At 34.2% G+C, this 22,202-nt stretch overlaps 4 protein-coding genes across 4 annotated transcripts; 3 read left to right on the top strand and 1 right to left on the bottom strand.

Annotated features, from left to right (window-relative positions):
* The first annotated feature begins 1,116 nt into the window (after nucleotides 1–1,116).
* Nucleotides 1,117–3,031, top strand: LOC147405477 (uncharacterized). The gene is made up of 2 exons (XM_086433273.1): nucleotides 1,117–1,615; nucleotides 2,865–3,031. Exons 1-2 carry the CDS (start codon nucleotides 1,117–1,119, stop codon nucleotides 3,029–3,031), a joined length of 666 nt encoding a protein of 221 aa, XP_086289399.1.
* A 2,061-nt stretch (nucleotides 3,032–5,092) lies between these two features.
* Nucleotides 5,093–6,474, top strand: LOC147405476 (uncharacterized). The gene is made up of 2 exons (XM_086432702.1): nucleotides 5,093–5,273; nucleotides 5,787–6,474. Exons 1-2 carry the CDS (start codon nucleotides 5,127–5,129, stop codon nucleotides 6,378–6,380), a joined length of 741 nt encoding a protein of 246 aa, XP_086288828.1. The 5' UTR covers nucleotides 5,093–5,126; the 3' UTR covers nucleotides 6,381–6,474.
* Nucleotides 6,475–13,113: 6,639 nt separating this feature from the next.
* LOC147405475 (uncharacterized) lies at nucleotides 13,114–18,590 on the top strand. The gene is made up of 5 exons (XM_086433217.1): nucleotides 13,114–13,192; nucleotides 13,468–13,992; nucleotides 16,342–16,449; nucleotides 17,459–17,895; nucleotides 18,078–18,590. The coding sequence occupies exons 1-5, from the start codon at nucleotides 13,114–13,116 to the stop codon at nucleotides 18,588–18,590; spliced, it is 1,662 nt and encodes a 553-aa protein (XP_086289343.1).
* A 1,064-nt stretch (nucleotides 18,591–19,654) lies between these two features.
* On the bottom strand, nucleotides 19,655–21,276 carry LOC147405474 (acetylajmalan esterase-like). Its single transcript, XM_086433144.1, has 5 exons — nucleotides 20,926–21,276; nucleotides 20,605–20,817; nucleotides 20,369–20,517; nucleotides 19,971–20,245; nucleotides 19,655–19,850 (listed from the first exon to the last, which is right to left on the bottom strand). The coding sequence occupies exons 1-5, from the start codon at nucleotides 21,218–21,220 to the stop codon at nucleotides 19,655–19,657; spliced, it is 1,128 nt and encodes a 375-aa protein (XP_086289270.1). The 5' UTR covers nucleotides 21,221–21,276.
* Between the last annotated feature and the right edge of the window lie 926 nt (nucleotides 21,277–22,202).

The following is a 22,202-nucleotide window of genomic DNA, read 5'->3' as shown; positions in this document are numbered from 1 at the left end:
AGAAGACAAGAAAAGTATAATCAAACAGTGAATCTTGGCTATTTAAATAGACAGACTCATTCCACCATTTCAACATGATCAAAGTATAATCAAACAGTGAATCTTGGTTATTTAAGCTGGCAGACTCATTCTACTACCATTGCCAAGGACACTGACTCCCATAAGTCACAAATGGCTACCTCATCGTCCCAGCATTTTCAAGATAACAATGCCAACTGTGGTAATGGAACTAATTTTACTCTAAATACTTGTTCTTAATTATTCAATAGTTTTCTCTTCAATTATGATTATTATTTTTTCTAATATTAATCAGTTTTCTAATGTCGGGTGAGTGTGGGCTATTTCAAAAATATCTTAGGATTATCAACGCCCACTCTCCTCCCTCCCCCTCCCCACGCCCCACTCTCCTCCCCCCCCCCCCCCCCCCCTTTTCTAGTAAAAAAATACAAAAATAGATCAATTTTATCAAAGTTTGTAAAAACTTTTGTGATGAATTTATTTCTATACTCCTTTGGTTTTAAAATATCAACTATCTAATTTAAAAAAATTAAAAGGAGTATAAAAGTAAATTTATCTGGGTATATAAATATTCCAAAATTATGTCCTATTACGTAATTTGAGTAAATCTTTTATCTGTCTATGTAAAATACCCAGAAAAATATGCCTTCACTTTCACAATTTAAAATTGACAATCTTTAAAGAATGCAGCAGATTGGATTATTTTTAGGAAACAACAAATATGTTCTCTAATTACCTGAGTAACCCACCCTAGCTAGGAGCAGATCCTCTATAGCTCTCTATAGCATTCTGTCCATAGACGAGAGAGATTCATGTTGAAAAAAAAAAAAAAAAAAAAAAAAAACCTTAGTCCTCTAGTGTTCATGGCTTAGATTTGATTTTTTTTTTTTTTAAACAATTTTATTTTTATTTTGGCCTGATCGAAGTCTTTGAAAATGGACAATCATTGAGATTGAATCTTTTGTTACACATAATCCATATGATTCTCTCTTTAGATAGCAATGTAAGCAGTGTCCTAAGAGCATTTTTCTACTCACAATTAACAGTTTTTCAGAATTTGAGGGATAATGTTTATTTATTTTCTTATTCACATTGACAATGAGGATAGTGAAAGACCCAAAATACTACATTCCTTTGTACAAAGCTGCAATCGAAGGGGATTGGGCAAGAGCTAACGATTTCTTAAGATTAGATCCGAGCGCAAGTACAGCAAGTGTCACAACTGATTCAAATACAGCTCTCCATATTGCGGCAGCGTCAGGAAACATATTTTTTGTGGAGGAATTGGTGAAGTTGATTCCCAGAAATGCTTTGGCACTACAAGACTCTGCAGGTTGGACTGCTCTTCATTACTCAGCTATATCTGGAAAAACCAAGATAGCAATTGCTCTACTGAGAAAGAACCCCGACCTACCACTAATACGTAACAATTGGGGAGAGACGCCTATCATTCAAGCAGTTAGACTTGGTCATGGGGACATGGTACGATATCTTTGCTCGGTAACAAGAGATGAAGATCCTATTACTCATTATAGTCCTTTTAGAGGCAATGACGGTCTTAATCTTCTCAAAAGTGCAATAGCTGCTGATTTTTATGGTACGTAGTTACCACCACCACCGAATAAAATAAGTGATCACTTGTAGTTAACCTGAGGTGGTATATATCTTTTTGGAAAATGCTAGTCTGCCTTCATTGGACAATGTATTCAACACTGTGCTGACGTGGTAATGCATAGAGAACCGTTGATTTTTTAACTTGTATTTCGAGGAAAGAAATCTATAGTTATATGTGCACTGCCAAGTCAATACAGTGTTGAACGCAGTGTTCAACGAGGCAGTGTAGCACGACTCCTTTTTATTAGTATTATTAGTAAGGTAATGGCCAAGTTAATTAAACCAGTTTTATTATCAATGGTCTTGGTCTATGGATGTCAATGTCCTACACCCAATGGACTAGGACCGATTTAGATCTAGGTCAATTTGGTACCAATCCGACAAGGATTGGATTGGACCCGAAACTGATTCGATAAGCAACAAACTGGTCTCCTGTTGGATTTGGTTTTTGTTAGTATCCTTATTTTATTTAGTTTCCTAGTTATATTAGTTTTCTAATTTATTTAATATTATTTCTATTTGAAGTTTATTAGGAGTCTAGTTGAGTTTAATTTTATTTTTTTTTTAATAAATAGCATTTCATTCAAAATAGCACCAGGCTAGTCGAGGTGACTAGCCTAGCAAAACCTTACAAATAAGACGCTACTCACGCGAAATACACCGAATCTCATCCCAATTATAAAGAAAATCATCGAAGAAAATCCTCCTAATTAGGTTTTAGAGTTAAATTAGGAATTTCTATTGTAGCCAAATTAGCAAATTAACCCTTTATAAATAGGAGGGCAATTTTCATTATTGAATAAGAAATAATAATAAATTATTTCCCTCTTGTTAGAAACTCTTCTTCTTCTTAATCTCTCATTCTCTTCTAGTTCTTCTTCTTCTTGATCTAAGAACTCTAACAGTTTTTATCCGATCTTAAAATTATGTTCCAAACCTGTTCCGAGAACAATCGGATTGGATCAAACCCATTTGTTATAAAGAATCTAAATAAACTTCATATATTTAAGTAAATATATAATTGAATTTATATACATACTTTCTCACATTTTATCGGAACAGGTCCCTATCGGATTGGTACAGGTCCCTATGGGATCAGTACAAGTACATTGATCCAGAACCAATTTGATAAAATATTGGATCAGAATTTTATCGGATCAAGACCTTATTGGGATGTAATCTTCCTAAGAAGGGTAGTTAACCAAACTAAATTCCATTTTCTCCTTTTGTAGATGTGGCATTGCATCTAGTCCATCGTTACCCAGAATTAGCTACAACTACAAATATCGGATCAGAATTGGTTACCGACACAGCACTATGTGCATTGGCCCAAAGGCCCTCAGCTTTCAAGAGTGGAAGTAAGCTATGGTATTGGAAACGTTGCATATATGCTTGTTAGTCTCTCCAACCAATCCCACCCTTTTAAGTTTTTATTTCTTTTCTTGTTCTTTATGTATGTTCAGAAAATATATACTCATGGTTCTAAAAATAGTCTCAATCGAGAAGCCAAAACTAAGATGTGCTTTCTTCTTCTTGTTTCAATCTATGTTGTCTGTCAAGGGATTCATGTTGAACAAGATTCTAGTAGTAAAAACTATCATAGAAGTGGAGATATTGCAAATCCCCCATTGAGCTCTAGAGGTGGCACACATTTGAACCTAATATATCAAGGTATGTTGTATTTCTTGATTAATTTTAGTGATTGTAGTTGGTTTCTCTGGTTTATTTGCACCATTTGATTTTTTTTTTACTTTTAGTTTGTATCTTTTATTTGATTGTGATTTAATTTGTAAACATTTTTTTAATGACGGGGTTCTGGACCTATAGGCCCAACTAGCATTAGAGCACCATATCTTGCCCAAATCCCCCGGGTATATGCAATAACCCCAAAAACCATACATACTAGGTAACCAGGGATAAATCCCTATAGATGGCCAACGAGGGGGTTTGAACTCAAGACCTCTCCTTTTTCTGAGGAATGCCTTAGCCACTACACCCAACATTTGTTGGTTTGTAAACATTTTTTTGCATTATTAAAATCTCTTGATGTCTAGTGGAAAAAAATATTGAACAACCATAACTCATTGTTGCTTATGGGTCAACCACTTGCAAGATCCAACGTTTTGTTGTCTTACCAAAAATGGCTTCATTTTTTTGCACATAAAAAGAAGATGAAGAAGAGAATAATCATTGTTTATTGGTCTCTTTTGATCCAAAGAATCTCTAAATCTCACTGATCAAGCTCTGATATCCCAAGAGCCTATGAATCCATGGTTTTCAAGCTTCTATTTTGAGCTTTTGAATCCACAGTTATCAAGCTCATCTGGCTTATAGATACTCAATCCGAATTTAAGGTCTAATAGAGATTACCACAAAGGAGTTGACATTGAGTCTGATTACTGGTTCATTGAAGATCACATTGATCATTTTAAGAATAAAATCTTATGAGCTTCAGCCATAGCTAAATCAAACACCCCAATTTTTGACCATCTAAGTTTTAGCATGTCTCACATCCTCTTCGTTGTACATGTATGGGTATATCATCGAATCTATCTCCGACAGACAAAAAGTATACAACTAGTCATCTCATTAACAACATGAAAACCAATAAGTCTTCATCAACAATCATGTTCTTCAATGGCAACAGATCTTACAAGACGGAAGCAATACAACATGTGATGTCAACCCAACCAGTTGAGATGGGGGTACACAGATGAGATTGGCGTGTATCTAACACTTATGGCAAGTTTTGACAATTTGGTGACAATCAGCTTCCATGGTTGGCCAATAATACCCTTTCGCATTATTTTCTTGGCTAACATCTTCCCGCTCATGTTGGTCCACATTCTACGGAATGCAAATTTCAACATCAAGGAGATCTTCGATCCTTATGAGTTGAGGGAGTGGGATCTCCATGAGGTTGAGGAGTGTATTGGATTATAAAATAAATATACATGAGATGCATCAAATCACACATAAAAAAAATTCTTAAACTAATTTTCTCAAAATATGCTTCTTTCTTGCTACTAGTTACCAACCTATGTTAAGCAAGCTTATTTGTTTGTGCATGGTAGTGCTACAAAGGTTGAATCGTTCATTTTGGAGCGTCACAAAACAACTAGGTATGCAACCTCCACCATCACCACTACGTACTTAGGCTTGAATCCATTTTTCCCCTTTTCATTAAATTTTTGTTGATTGCAGTGCCAGGCATCAAGCAAATTTATAACACCAAAGTGAAGCATACCCAAGCATTGGAACTTGTGAATTGCATTTGTGCTCAAATTTCACTTTTGAATACTCAGTGGGAGATGGATAGGTTACTAGATGTACCGGTCCTGCAAGCTGCAGAGTATGGAAATTTAGAAGTAATAACCACATGCATTGAGGCTAGTCCTTCTGGATATATGGCTAAGTACAGAGACACTTGCCTTACCATTTTTCATATGGCTATAAGAAATCGCCAAGAAGAAGTTTTCAACCTTATAAAAAGGATGAATCCACTTGTTGTTATGGCCCAATTTATAGACATTAATGGTAACACCATCCTGCATTATGCAGCAATACTAGGACCTACCTCTAAACTTGACGCAGTTTCTGGTGCAGCACTACAAGTACAAAGAGAGATTCAATGGTACCAGGTGAGATTTTTCTCAAGTCGCTCGAAATATGAAAATTATTATTATTATTATTATTATTTTACTTTAAAATTTTCACAAACAACGAATTGGGATATCGTTTTCATATGTATAGTTATAGTGGTGGCAACCTTTTTCCTTCACCCTCCGACACCTTGAGATCATCAATGTGTTGTTTCAATTTGTTGTAGTAGCAATCATCTTTGCCTGTTATCGTCCTGAGACACAAGTGTGGAACCTATTAAAGTGCCTTCGATGCTATATTAGTAGCCCCTTATAAACTCATTCACAAGAAATACCTACATATTTTCTTCTAATCCTTCTTTTGCGATTTATAGAGTTTCTTTTATTAAAAGCGGATTCCTTATCTATGATCCTTCAAATATCTGGAACTATCTATATCCTAGATGTCCTCCATTTATTGCATCCTAAGTCTGTTAAGTTACCTTTTAGCTTACTCTTTTGTGATAGATAATTCATGTCTTGTTCACTTTGGCACTATACTTTGTTGTGTAGGAGGTCGAGAAAATTATACAACCTACATATAGAGAATTGAAAAATAAATATGGAGAAAGTCCTAGAGTTGTGTTTACAAGAGAGCACGAAGTCTTGATTGAGAAAGGAGAGAAGTGGATGAAAGACATGGCATCGTCATCCATGGTTGTAACCACCCTAATTGCTACAGTGGTATTTGCAGCAGCCTTTACAGTTCCAGGTGGCAACAACAATGACGAGGGCACCCCCATTTTTCTAAAAGAGAAATGGTTTATGATTTTTGCCATTTCAAATGCACTAGCACTCTTTTCGTCATTGACTTCACTGCTAATATTTTTAGCCATTCTCACATCTCGCTACGCGGTAGAAGATTTCCTCAAGTCACTTCCTCAGAAGTTGATAATTGGTCTTGCTACTCTTTTCTTCTCAATAGCGGCCATGATGATAACATTTAGTGCCACATATTTTATCATGCTTGGGCATCATTTAGCGTCGATCGCCCTTCTTGTTGCTTTACTTGCTAGTGTCCCTGTGACCTTGTTTGCATGGTTCCAATTTCCCCTCTTTATTGAGGTAATTCGCTCAACATACGGCTTTGGCATCTTCAATCGTTAGAAGGTTAAGTACTTTTATTAGTGTCAACCTCTTCTTTTTTTTATTTCACACTCACATATCACGTCAAATGTACATTTGAGATGGGTGTATATTCCTCGGGATTCTCAAGTAAGTGGATCCTAAATAATATGTGAATAGTCTCTGGTTCAGCTTTTAATGCTATTTATCTTCAGAAATTGGATTTATGATTGTTTGTTAGGCTTATTTGAAGTTGATTATTGCTTTTTGTGGGGGTTGATTTGGATTCAATACATTACTATTTGGATTCCTATTTTTAATAGTTCAAAACAACTTATAATTTAAGAAGAAATTATGTTCTCAAAACTCTTCTCTTTCTTGGCCATGGCCCTTGGCAAGATCATTTGAAAATTAAAATTACTTAGAATATATAAGTTCCTCCTTCAATGTTTCAATGCCGCACTCTGCGGTCATTGATTTATTTGGAAATGGCATAATGCGTAGTTTTTGTGGCGTCTTTACTAGTCAATTTCATAATTATTTGCCTTAGGAGCAGTTTTTATCTTTGTACGGGTTTATATAAATAGGAAACTCGATTAAGAGCTTTCTATGAGATGATTTCAGTTTTTTTTAAGAGGAAGAAAGATTGTCTGATTGTAAACCTCGTTTTCACGATAATTGTGAAAGGATGTCATCATCGATCATGAACAAAGACAATCTTGCTGAATAATGTAAATTTTTGTGTCTTATTATTTGATAGTTATTATGGTTTCTTAAACTCGATCTTCAACAACCTCCACTTAAAAGGTAATTCCCAGCGGAGAGGCGTTTTTTTTTTTTTTTTTTTTTTTTTTTTTTTAAGGGAAAGAGAGAGTCCTCCTTCATATTATTCTTTGAATTTCCAAATAAGAAGAAACTGAAGGCAACCACCAATTAAATGGCATATTAGCCAACTACATTTAATTTCAGCCAACCTTTCAAAACTACACATAGTGTAAAATTAAGGGATCCCACCCCTGAAGCCACTGATCAATTATCATTGGGAGGAAAAAATGTTTAAATTTAACGAGCGTAGAGAGATGGAACTGATTTTGGGGTCATGGAATACTCTGTTTCTTCCTTCCTATTAATTGCAATTTTAGTATAAAATGCCCCCACATATTCAAACCGGGCTTCAAATTAATTGATCATCAGCCAACAATCCATGGTTGTTCATGCCTTGCACTGTCCAAGTAAGGGTTGAGGAGTGGGAGACCAATACTAGAAGCTGTCAAATCAAATATACATATAATTAACCATTTTGAGAGAGAGAGAGAGAGAGAGGTATTGGATGATCATGATCCCTACACATTTTATACAACTTGTAACAAAAAAACAATTGATTTTTCTTCCAAAATCATAGGAGAGGGAACTTTTGTTTTTGTTTATTTTGTTTCTAGAATGCTTCGACTCATTTAATTATTTTAGGATAATTGACTTGTTAATTTAAAGACTTTATCCACTATCATAGACAAAGATGAATGATTTTAGGAGGAAAAATAAGGGTTTTTAATTACAAATTGAAGATGAGAGCATTTATGTCATTTTCTATTAGAGAAGACAAAAGTTAAGGGGCATGTCACGAAATATTGGCGTAGGCACCTACCACACATAAATTTGTTTTGTATACCAATATCAAATCTCTATGCATAGAATCGATAGGTACCCACTAAACATTACAAAAAATATTTCGGTATTGAAATACCGAAATAAAAATTTCACATATAAATTTTTTTCATATGAATGACTTAGAGGTATTATTAGGATTAAAAAAATAATAAAGATCATAGTTTAAATTTCTCGTTGAAATCTTTCTAGATGCCAAAAAAATAAAAAAGAGAGAGAGAGAGAGAGAGAGAGGAAGAAGAAGAAGAGGGCTCATGGGTACAAAGAGAAATGACAATTTTTAAATGGGTACACGATTAATTGGGTAAGTTGAGCATTTTAAGAGGGTGCAATTTCCTTTAAAAAAGTGTATTTAATAAATGGGCTACTATTGCCACACCAATTCCTTTATAAATAATCAAAAAATTGCACATATTTGGTGTGGTGTTAATAAAAATTGGTGTGGCAATAGCAACTCTCTTTAAAAATCAAGACTTTTAAGAGGCGAGAGCCCATTTCCGTATTTTAAAGGGTAATTTACAGACACTCCTCCAGGTTCTATTAAATATTTGAAATACCCTGTATTTTCAAACTGATGACATTGCCCTGTTGACTGTGGTCTTCTAATAGAGACAAAAGAAAAATGTTTCAAAGAAAAAAATATTTATCTTCCACCTTTGGTTTTGATCATAACATCTTCACTTGTACCTGGCTTGATTTGATTAATTTCTCATATCTACTTAATCTTCAAATTCTATATCAATAAAAAGAAAATAAATGAAATTACTATTTTTTTTTTAAGTCTAGAAGACTTTGACACTCAAAGGGCCAAAGACTTAAAAGGAAAAAAAAAATCAAGGATTGTCAGATAAAACCAAAGTTTTTATTCCAAAGATTGATGACATAGGATTTGGTGGGAAAATCAAAATTATTTCTGGAAAAAACTAAAAATTTCTCAAATAATGTTGGAAATGTTATATTTTAGGAGTGATGGCTGGAGCAATAGCAGGGCATTGGGGTTTAGGTTTGTTAGTGGATCCGGGTCGATTTGGGATTAATCCAATTATGATAAATTCAATCCAATAATGATTGAATTGTGTTTGGAATGTTTCAAATCCAAATCGATGTACAAAAACCTAAAAAACTTCAAATATTTAAACAAAGAGTCGTGCTGGAGTAACATTGAAATTGACATCATTTCACGCATTGGTGTGTACAGAATCATAGATGCTTCTCACTCATATCTTGATGAAAAGCAATTATGGCTCTGTACACACATCCACGTTAGCAATGTATGAAACGATGTCATTTCAATGTTACTTCAGCATTTTCCTTATACTAAACATATAATATAATTTACAAACTTTCTCACATTCTATCTAATTGGGGCATGGTTGATCTAATCCATAGACACGCCACCTAAGAGTATGTATAAGGGTATAAGGTGATTATAGATATTATAGCAACCAAGATATTGAATATACAATAATATAAATTCTAAGATTAATGTTGGAGTGACCTCAGAAAGGGACACACGAGAGACATTTTGACGTGGTGGCGTGCACATACCTGTAGATACATTTCTTCGAGATATGAGTAAAATGCATTTACTGATATATACACGTGGGACATCTAGACGTGATGGCGTGCATGCTCGTAGATGTGTTTCTTCGGAGATGCGCGCGGCACCACGTCAAAGTGTCCCTCATTGAGGTCTCTCCAGCACGATTCAAATTCTAAATATCAATACTCCTATGAAAGATTGTTGTCCTCCATTTAGGATTTTCTGGTGAGGGGTATACCCAACCTCCAATTAATTTTCAAAAAAAAATGCGATTATTAGTATTTTTTTCTATAAGTATTAATTTATTGGTAAAAGGAAAAAAGAAAAGAAAAGAGGGTGAGATAATTCAGAATAGAACCATGCTGGAGTGACCTCAAGATTGTACCTCACATCACACATCCTGATATCTCAATGAAAAGCACCTATGATTCCTACACAATTTCACGTTTGGATATGTGATATGAGTTACAATTTTGTGGTCACGTCAGCATTATTCTTTAAAATATCCTAACTAATTATCAATAATTTTTAATTTAGGGTATCCTAACTAATATTATTAATTATGTCATTCTCAATCACAACCTTCCATTTGTGATGAGATATATTGACAATGATACATGTAGCCCATGGATTTTTGTACGATGTATTTTATTCTCTAATAGCATGAACCACTTTGATTGAGTCCCTTCGTGTAAATCAATCGGGCCACTTGATTTATTTTCAAACCTAGTAAACAATCCACCAATTATTGTGACTATTTTAATGACCACTTGATTTGATATTGTATTCAACAACTTGATCAGACAACTGTTGATTTCTTATTATAGGATTTTTTAACTTGGAAATTCATTTTTTAATGAAATTGGTTATTGAAGCAGACTGACTCATTCTTCCATTACCAATGATACCAACTTCTATTTTCACATAATGCAATGGGTCGGGTCGTGTTGAGGTAAGGGTATTATGAAAATTTATCACATTCAAAGCCGACCCATTTAATAATCGTGTTAAAACTTAAATCCAAGCCCAATGCATTTATTAATTATGTAACCTGGTCTGACCCTTGTAACCTATTTAATAAAATTCTGATCTTAATTGAAAAAATAAGTTAAATTTCCATCACAAAAAAAAAAAATAAAATTACTAAAAATAAAGTCGTATAAACTTAAATCAATATTGACTGATATAAATTAAGTTTCATTGCCCACATGGATGACCATATTGGGAAGCAAATACTACATGCCTTTAGATTTCAATGAAAAACTCATATTAAAAAATTATAAATATAAATAAATAATTTAGTATGGAAAGTGTTTTTTCTTTCCCAAATTAAAAACTTAACCATTAATTTATTTGAAAAATAAGTGTTGATATTCTAACTAGAAAGTCTTCACTTAATCAATACTTAGCTGATGTGTTACGAACACAGAACCATAGATTTATTTTCTCGGGATACACAAATACACCTCTTTTATGGGGATTTGCATTTATGTATCCCGAGAAAACAAATCTATGATTTTGTGTCCGTAACACATTAACTAAGTATTGATTGAGTGAAGAGTACGTTCTAGTTAGAAAATCATTATTCTTGAAAAATGTTTTAAGACATCCTCTTTATTTTATAAAATTTGAAAAAATGTATTATGAAAAAATTCTACAAAATTCTAGCAAAAAAAATGAATAGTTTAGGAACCCCTTAAATAATTATTGATATTTGAGATATATAACTCATATGTTACATAATTTAAAATGATATGTTAATGACAAAATAACTAAATGTGTCAAAATGGGTTAACGTCCTTAATCCAAACCTGACCCATTTAATAATTGTGTTAGACGGGTTGACATTATTATGACCTAAACCCACTAATTTTATTTCATTTTTTAGACATGTTAAAGATTGCCACCCCCATAGATGGATATGACCTCATCATCAAGACGATAACAATACCAAACATGGTAATGAAATTTAATTTACTTTAATTTGTTCTTATTCAATATTTTTTCTTCAATCTTTTCCTTAAATATATGAGAGGCCATAAAATTAACACCAAATTCAAAAATATCCTAGGAATATCGAAAGCTTTTAGAGAGTTGCCTATTCCATTTTGTTTCATTACTTTCTCTTTCTTCTTCTAAAAAAAAAAAAAGAAAAATGAGTCTTCACCATTACAATTTGAAACTGAAAATCTTTAAAGAGAGTTGTAGATTGGATTTTCTTAATTAATTAATTAAGGAACAACAAATCTGTTCCCTAATTCCTTCAGTCACTCAAACTATAGTAGGACACATAAATCTATATTCCTGAATTTTCTCAATCATTTAAGTAGTCTAGTCGAGACCCGGTTCTAATAGCTTCAATTAAAAAATCCAGTATCATCCTATTGGTTTTGATTTTGATTCAGTTCAATTAAATGGGTACCCATTGACACCTTCTACTAAATGACTTGGTCGATTGCCAACTTACCCAATGCAAGATTTAGACAATAGTTATTTTATAATCTTTTATTCATTTTCTTCGTATTTTACTTATTTGAAAAGTCAACATTTTAAAGAGTCAATAATGCTAACAATATTCTTTCTTCTTATTTGTTAACTTGAGTTTTGGTAATATGGTGAGAAAGAGCCCGTACGAGTATTGTAAAGGGCAAGTCAATGATACTCTTCAAATTTTATTAAATGTTTGAGTTACCTTGTATTTTCAAATTGATGACTCTTTCGTCTTCAACCTTGGATTTTGGGTGATAATATGGTGACTTGGTCTCCGTCGTGATTTGATTAATTATTCAATTTTTTTCTTTCTTTTGTTAATGATCGGTTTGGTTTGGTTCAGTTTGTGGCTAAATCGGAATCGAATCAATAAAGGTCAATTCCACTAAATAAGAACTAGAACCAGAACCATGCTAAAATGCCAATAGAACTGAATCAACCCAAACAAACTAAAGTCAGTTTGGTTCATGGATTACCAATATCCTATAAGCTTAGTACTTTTTTTATTTTTTCGGTTACTATATACTTAGTTGGAAATGACATTTTTTTTCATAAACAAATAAATAATAAATATAAAATTTCATATAATAATCTATTCATTAAAAAATATCATTAATTTATCAGTAAAGAAGTCATTAATCTATGTCTTAACTCTTAAAATAATTCTTAATAAATGAATATATTTATTATATAAGGTTTGGTTTTATAAAAGTCTTCAATCGAGAACTGAACCAAATTGATCGGTTCTCCATTTTGAAATTCAAAACTGAATCGCAACTTATTTCGAACCGAACCAAATCAGTCTAAAACTATCAATTTGATTCGATTCTCTGTTTGAACCGGACCAAGTTGAACCCTTAACAAGAGGGGTTTGTATCTTTGAAGGAGGTTTAAGCTGTTAAGGTATACATTAGAAAGTCAATGAGAGGTCATTTTTTATGGAACATTTATGGGATGGTGGGCCATCGTGACATCTCACGATAATCAAGAGGAAAGATACAAGAAATACCCAGGAGTGGATCTTGGGTATTTAATTAGACCAAGACCAATACCAATACCACCACCACAATCACAAACATGTCTTCTTTTTCCCAACTTGACGAAGATAACATTAATTCGTCCCAATTTGATGAAGATAACATTAATACCAACGATGGTAATGAAATTTTTTTTAAGTATTATTATTTTTGCATATTAATTGTTTTCTCTTCAATCTCTTGTTTTTTCTCCATAAATTTATTAAAGATAAGATATAAATTAAAAAATATCACTCTTTTGGAGGGTTTTTCGTTTCTTTTTGCTTAAAAACTTAAGAAAAAAAAAATTACTTTAAATGTAACAATCTTATAGAAATTCATAATATATAGATATAATTTTGTGCATATTGTAACTTAATTTCTTGAATATATTTGTTATTTAATTTATTCACAGTGATAGAGTGGGAATTCAAAGACCCAAAGTACTACCTTCCTTTGTACAAAGCTGCACTCGAAGGGGATTGGGAAACAGCCAAAGCTTTCTTCATATGTGATCCCGATGCAGTGGTCGCATACATTACTTCTACTTCTACTTTACAAACAGCTCTCCAAATGGCGGCATTGTCAGGACACGTATTGTTCGTGGAGGAGCTGGTGGAGTTGATGCCTATAGATGCTTTAGCAATCCAAAATAGTACGGGCGGGACTGCTCTTCATTATGCAGCTATGTCTGGAAAAACCAAGATAGCTGAAATCCTAGTAGAAAAGAACCCTGACTTGCCACTAATTTGTGATGATAAGGGATGTGCACCAATTCTTATAGCGGCCAATCTTGGTCATAAAGACATGGTACAATATCTTTACTCCGTCACAAGAGATAATGATCGTATTGATATTTCTCCCTTTAGAGGTATACATCCTTTAAGAAGTACACATGGTATTCATGTTCTCAAGTATGTAATTGATGCTGATTTCTATGGTACGTATATCAACTTTTATTAATTAATGTCTTCTTTATTAGGGGGAAATGGGTTCTTGTTCTAGCTCTTAGTTAGATTCTACTTTTTTTTTTTTTTCTTAGGCTCGAGTATCATACCCATTTGCATTATCGAGTACTCAAACAAGTCAATTGTGATCTAACTTGTCTATTTTTTATGGCCAAGGTCATCTATCGATGATGGTAATGAGAAGTTGATAGGGCCCATCCCTATAATTACCATTTCGTGCATTGAATATGATGATATTCCCATTCCAGCTCATTGTTCATTTAAATTCTCAAAACTTGAACTACAAGATCGCAAAGATTTTGAAGTAGCGGTCTCATTGATAGAAGGTAGTAAGATTGTCACTTTTATAAATCAATGAGATTGTCCCTATCGGAATAAATAGCAGCGATCTTGCAACTTTTAGCAAGATTAATTGTCACTTTTCAAATAAAAATTAGCGATCTTGCTATATTTTATCAGTGAGATCGGAGGGATTTTAGAGCAATTCATGTTTTGGGAATTAAAATGAATAGTGAACCGAATGGGAATTTCGTCAAAACTTGAGTACGTTTTTTGCAATTTTCTCAAGAATCTATATGTCCAAGCCCAGCCCACCTCTATCCAACCCCATTGAGAATCTAAGGACGATGAGGGGTATTTTAGGAATTGTAAAAATATTTGGATTTTTTTTTTTTTGTTTTGTTTTTGTTATTTCTACAGTAGAGCAATTTAGAAAATTTTACCAATAACAAAAAATTTGGTTACTTTGATCATCTCCATAGTGAATAAAGGTGAGACTTTCGTCAACGGGGGTCATCTTCCATGGACGTTGGTCAACGAGATTTCTTACGTACATCTCAGCCGTTGGTTTGCATAGTCTTTGAAGACATTGGAATCTTGAATTTTCAACTAAAACTAACGTTCTATTTTCTCCTTGTTTACGTAGATGTGGCACTACAACTAGTCCAGAGTTACCCAGAACTAGCTACAACTATTGATAATTTAAACGAATCAGCACTCCTTGTGTTGGCCAAAAGGTCCTCAGCTTTCAAGAGTGGAAGTCAACTTAGTTTTTGGCAACGTTTTGTCTATTCGTGTTAGTCTCTCCAACCATATCTTGAAATTTCATTTCTACATCTTTTAATTACCTATTATGTTTGGGAAACTTATTATTATTTTTAATGGAAAAAAGAAGTCAGACATACATAAGAAATGTGGAGTAATTTTTTGCTAATCACGAACACCTTGAGATCACCAATATTTATTGCCTGACCTTAGTGATGGTATTGTCTTCATTGTTGTCAGGCACTGAAGTGGTGTTTGCCAAAGAGTCTTCGATATGTTTGAGTTAGTATTAAACTTTGGTTCCGAAAATTTTCAAAAAGTCACTTTTACCTCTTATGTCGTATTCTTATAGATTGGATTCTTTACCTTGAATTCTCATTATGTTGTTTCTTCCATTACCTTTTCCCCACTTTCTTAGGGATCCATGATTATCCAATTCTACTATTAATTACGCCATTAGTTACACTTCTAGACCATTATCTCGTCTAAGAAGATAGGTCATCCTAAAGATGAATCATCTAATCAGGTCAAGATACATCTGCATGGAGTCATATTCCATCGTGAGATATCATGTTCCCTTATACTACAATATTTCCTTAAGGCATGCATGGGATGTTAAGAAAACAAGGACAATAGAACTAAGAAACGAATAAAAATGAAACACAAATCACACAGAGAAATATAGAATTTTACGTGGTTCCCTCAAGATTGAGGTATGTCCACGGATTACACCGATTCCACTATGAAGAGAAAACTCATAGTTACAGATTACACCCTTTGACCCCACATGAAATTTATATACCCTAGGAAACCTAACTATGATTATACATAATATATATATACCCTTAGATACAATTTCTTTCGTGGGTTGTCCCCCACTAGGACCCCCAAATGAGCTTAGTGTTAAGCTCAACTTGCGAGAACGTGTGGCTTAATTAATAGTACCTCCTTATTGATCAGTACTATTAGGCTCCACAAACCACAACATGGGATCGGTGCCTACCCATTCAATATGAATCTCGAGATGATAGAGTACTAGACATGACTAATTGCATAATTTTTGCCTTAGTGTAGATATTTTTCCCCCTTCCATTTGAATACATCAAGAGTAGTTATTTACTTCATCCAATCAATTGGAAATGAGTGACAACAATTCACTTGAGTTCTAAAAGAACTAGACACACATGAAAAAAAATCAATTCCCACCCAAGACTCCAGATTATAAAAAATTTGACTATTTTTTTGGTCCTTTCATCTAATTTATGTTATCTTAAAAGGCATTCATGTTGAACAAGCTTCCACTGCAAACCGTCGTAGAGATGGAGACGTCGAGACTCCCCCATTGAACTCCAGAGACTGCACATATTTGACCCAAATAACGCAAGGTATGTTGTACTTGATTTCAATAATAGAAGTAGTTGATGTACAGTTATAACTCAATCATATTGGATTTTTAATTGGGTTCTCTTATTTATTGCATTACAATTGCACTATTGGATCCTTTTATTCGTTGTGACAACATATATCGACAAAATTCTTACCCATTAACAAGCCTGTAGGAGAGCACATATAATTTCTTTATTTAGAATCCGATAAGCTTTGAACTAGCCTAAATCAATCATGGCCAAGTCGTGGACCTTCTAAGTTGAGCATGTTACACATATCTTCTTTGTTAGATGTGTGTGGGTACATCATCGATAATTGATCATCTCTCTCTAACAGACAAACATAATACAACTATTCATCTCATCAACAACACACAAAAATTGTCTTCATTGAAAAGCATGTTTTTAAATGTCAACTGGACTTACAAGATATAAGCATTAATAGAGGATTTGAGGCTACAATTTTTTCAACCTTAAGGGTTTTTTTATTTTTTATGATAGGAGATTTGGACTCGTAGGCCCGACTAGCAGGGGCAAGGCAACTGGCCTCTTAGTGCACGATATCTTACACAAATCCCTCAGGAACATGCAATACCCCACAAACCACACATACTAGATAAGCAGGGATAAATCCTTGAGGGTGACCAACAAGAGGGTTTGAACTCAAGATCCCTCCCTTTTTGGAGAAATGCTTTATCCCCGAGAATTTGAGAGAGGGTATTAAATCATCATAGAGGTGTATTGAATAGATATGCATGAGATACAACAAAATTCAAATCACACATAAAATGAACATTAATCTTAAATAATGTTTTCTCAAAGTATGCCCTTTCTAATTGCTGACTAATATTAAGCAAGCTTGGTTTGTGTTTGGTAGTGCTACGAAGGTTGAATGTGCTATTTTGGAATGTTTCAAAACAATTAGGTATGCAACACCACTTCCACTTAAGCTTGAATCTTTCTTCTTCTACCCCATTTGCGTGAACAATTTCATCTTTGTTGACTGCAGTGTTGGGCATCAAGCAAGTTCATGACACCAAAGTGATGCATACCCAAGCCTTGAAACTTGTCGAACACATTTGTGCTCAAGTATCACTTTTGGATACTCAGTTGGAGATGGATAAGTTATTGCTTATACCTATTTTGTTAGCTGCGGAGTATGGAAATGTCGAAGTTCTAAAGACGTGCATTGAGACTAATCCATCCGGATTTTTGATCAAGACTCATGACACTGGTCAACCCATTCCTAACATTGCCGTCAAATATCGTCAAGAAAAGATTTTCAACTTCATAAAAGAGAAGGGTGCACTTATCCTTATGGCCAATCAGGTAGACATTGACAGCAACAGTGTCTTGCATCATGCAGCAATGCTAGGACCTCCCTCTAAACTCAATGTAGTCTCTGGCGCGGCACTACAAATGCAAAGAGAACTCCAATGGTACTTGGTGAGATTTTTCACAAAAATAACGAAATGGGATATATGTCATCATCATCATCTCATATACTTATATTTCTTATTGACTTTGGCATTGTACTTTGTTGTGTAGGAGGTCGAGAAGTTTGTACAACCTACATATAAAGAGTCAAAAATCTATTAGGAGAAAAACCCAGACTTTTGTTTGCAAAGGAACACAAGGACTTGATTGAGAAAGGAGAGAAATGGATGAAAGATATGGCATCATCATCTATGGTTGTAGCCACCCTTATTGCTACAGTAGTATTTACAGCGGCCTTTACGGTTCCAGGTGGCAACAACAATGACGAAGGCACCCCCATTTTTCTAAAGGATAGACCGTTTAAGATTTTTGCTATTTCAAATGCACTAGCACTCTTTTCTTCATTAACTTCAGTGTTAATATTCTTATCCATCCTCACATCTCGATACGCTGAAGAAGATTTCCTCAAGTCCCTACCTCAAAAGTTGATAATTGGTCTTACTACACTTTTCTTCTCCATAGCGGCCATGATGATAACATTTAGTGCCACATATTTTATCATGTTGGGACGCCAATTAGCATCGATTGCCCTTCTTGTAGCTTTACTTGCTTGTGTCCCTGTGACCTTGTTTGCTTGGTTCCAATTCCCCCTCTTCGTAGAAGTAATTCGCTCGACGTACGGTTCAGACATCTTCAATCGTTAAAAGGTTTAGTACTTCTATTAGTGTAAACCTCTTCTTTTTTTATTTCATGTTCGCATAACACATCAAATGTACAGTTGAAATGGCTGAATGTTCCTAAGTATTCTCATGTAAGTGGATCCTAAAGAAATCTGTGAATTGGTATAGTCGTAGTATGGCTTTCTCTATGAATTTCTTAAATTTATCTATTTATGTGATGGTCCAGCTTAATGGCCAACTGGGCTTTTTATTGTCTCTAGTTCTGGTTTTTAATGCTATATTGTTAGTTAGTTTGTTTGTTAGGCTTATTTGATGTTAATTCATGCTTTTGTGGGATTGCATTGGGTTAAATACATTACTATTCATAGTTTCTTGCACACAACCTTAAACGACTTCCGTTTAAAAAGTAATTCCCATTGGAGAGGCTTGATTTTTTAGAGGGAGAAAGTCGTACACTCTTTCTCGTTGAATTTCCAAATAAGAAGCCACCAAATTACCATATGAAACAACAATAATTCCTCCACTTCCATTGGGACCTAGATATTGCCATTAGAAGAACCATCTACATTCAATTTCAGCTAATCTTTCAAAATTACTTATATCAAGTGTAAAATACAGGGGCCCCACCCCTGATACCACTGACCATTATCATTTGGGAGGATAAAAATGTTAAATTGAATAAGTCAAAGAATCCAAGTGCATACAATCCAAGTCCCAAAGAACGAATCTAATCGAAGATTTTGATGGGGTCATGGAATAGTCTGTTAGCTCCCTCCTATTAATTGCAATTTTATTATTAAATGCCACCACAAATTCAAACTGGGCTTCAAATATATCAGCCAAAAATCCATGGTCTATTAACATGTCCCAAGTTGTCCATGCCAAGCACTAGATTCATACACACAAGAAAAGAGGTTGGCCCAAAAATTAAATCATAGTCTTCTAATTAATTCATAAGAAATATATTTGATAAAATCAACTTGTTCATCGTCTATTAATAGAAACACACTAGATATTCTAACTAAAATAACCATGTAATTAAAAAAAAAAAAAAAACAAGAAATAAATAACTGCTTCAAATTCGCCAACTATACGCATAAGAAACTAGGCCGAAGCATGCCGATGAGCCATATTGACATGTACTCATAAGCCTTCTGAGTCAAATGGACACCATCCCAACTAATACGTTGTTCCGGATCTGGGCAAGCTGAAACCCCATTGCTTCCACACATCTTGAATGCGTCAAAGTTGTAATCACCGCCACTTCCAACAACGCTTTCAACACTGATTCCTCTTCAAACCCTACATATATAAAAAATATATGTGATCATGATCAGTAATTAATTCTTTTTTATCTATAATATATTCTTAATTACAACATTAAATAGAGTTATGGAAATTTACCAAGAGGGAGCAGAGCGAAGAAGGGACATGAAGGTGCTATAATAATCAGCATAGAGTATGACAACTTCAGGGTGTTCTTGTCTCAACTCATCCAGGACTTTCTGCACTTGGTGGTTGTGATACCTCGCAAAGCTGTTTAAGCTATCGAGACATTTGAAGTCGTTATCGTAGGCACTTGAATTGTTGGTTTTAAACGCAGTTAGATAAATGGGCATACATCCGATTGGGAAGTTTCCAGGTACCACCACATAACGTGCACCCACACCAATCACTTTCTGTAATCGAAAACAACACCCATTTTAGTAAGATTCAAACCAATCAAGGGATCATATTTCTAGTAATATATGTCTATGTTTTTAGAAAATATTTTATTATAAGAAAAAAATTTAATTAATTACCTTAACAGCATCCTTGATAGAGTTGACAACATGTGGGACGAAAGTCTTAACCTCATCGATTGTTTTGCCTTGGAAGAAGGCGTAATTATAATCGTTGCCTCCAACTTCCCCTACCATGAATAGAGCTTTTTCAAGTTTCTTGGTGCACTCTACAACAATTAATTGTTATTGTTAATCAAACAAGGTTAATTTATATTTATTTCTTCAAAAATATATAGATCCAGAGAGAGAGAGACCTGTTTGAGTGGAGCAGAGAGAGTTGAGATGAGTCTTGAACCAATCGAGTTGGACAGAAAGAGAGCTATTTGTGACTGGCAATTGGATACCATGTTTGTTGAAGAAGGAATAATCGAGAGCAGTGGCTCCAGCTACTGCAAAGTTCACTCCATTTTTGAAGGAAGCATCTTTCTCCAAGTATGGGTTCAGGAGTGGGAGACCAACTGTAGTAGCTGCAAAAAAAAAAACAAACGTACATCAAATATTATTAATTATTATATTTAAAAGAAAATAGTTAATAAAAATCCAAAAACAAAATAATATTATATAAGAAAGAATACCTAAGAAATCGATCATAAGGAGGCCATTGGAGCATCGACCGGTGGGCTTATTGAAGAAGGTCTCACCATATGGAAGGTGAGAAATGGGAGCAAAGGCACCAACACCAGCAGCAGTCCCTCCTTGTCGTATGAGATTTCCCACATCGGATATGGAGTCTCCGAATTGGTAAATAGCATCGTAGGAGCATTTCTTGAATATTTGAGGAATAATAAGAGTAGCTTCAGAATCATACAAAAGAGATGATGAGATGATTAGGAAGAAAGAGAGAATTGGAATAACTCTAAAATCAGCCATCGCTAATGAATGAGAATTGAGAGAAATAGAAAATAGAAGGATCGATGTGTTGTAGACAGTGGTTGCTAATGGGTTTATTTATATAAGAAAAGTATAGGATGGAATCACATTAGAATTAGAGATATTAATTAATTAATTGTAGTAGAAGTCGAAATTAGAGTGCGTAATTAATGGAGTCCGAAGTTATCTAAGATTCGCTTTCAAACAAACTTATTATCCGTTTCGTTGATGCCCAACGGTTAGTTACTCTTCAAAGGAAGAGAATCGATTTTGTTGGGAATCCCTAGAGCATCTCAACCGTTTAGTTGATGGAGAGACAGAGACTCAATCGAGAATTAATAGAAGAATCAGAATCAGAATCAGAATCAGACAAGGTGTGCACTTCCTATAGAATAGAAGAGATGTGTCTACGTGTTTGATTGGTGTATCTAATCTCTAATAAAATATGCCACGTAGACTCGATTCTGGATTCTGACTCTTACGAGAGACTGGTAGTTTTCAAAAATATAATTGTAAAATTAAATTTACATTTATGCCCTTGAGTTGAACATACTTTCATGAGTTAGGGTCTTGTTAACGTGTGCCCTTAGGGCACATGTTAAACTGCAATAAATACACTTACGAAATTGTATTTTATATCGAAAATGCCCTTAATTTTTTTATTTTACCAAAATGCCCTAGATGCTTATTCCCAAGGTGTATATTGCCCTTGTCGACAAAATCCATTAAGTAAAGAGAAACCTCTCCCTTACTAATATAGTGAGGAAAAAGGCCTTACTAAGCCTCATCCATAGTCAAAAGATTTCGAGATGCGTAAAACAAGACCTCAAGATTCTTCAAATCGGACCCAAAATCTGATCCTTTTGATCCTGATTAAGGATTGGGTTTAGTTAAAGATTCAATTGAATGATCAATCAAATTGGAATAAATTAACCATGCCTCAATCCCATAAAATATGGGAAATTATGTAAGTAAAATTATT

The sequence above is a fragment of the Akebia trifoliata genome, chromosome 3, assembly GCF_017979445.1.
Source record: "Akebia trifoliata isolate Shusen 1 chromosome 3, ASM1797944v1, whole genome shotgun sequence".
Classification (NCBI taxonomy): Eukaryota; Viridiplantae; Streptophyta; class Magnoliopsida; order Ranunculales; family Lardizabalaceae; genus Akebia; species Akebia trifoliata.
The sequence above is the reverse complement of the archived record's forward strand: the minus strand, read 5'-3'. Positions and strand labels throughout refer to the sequence as shown.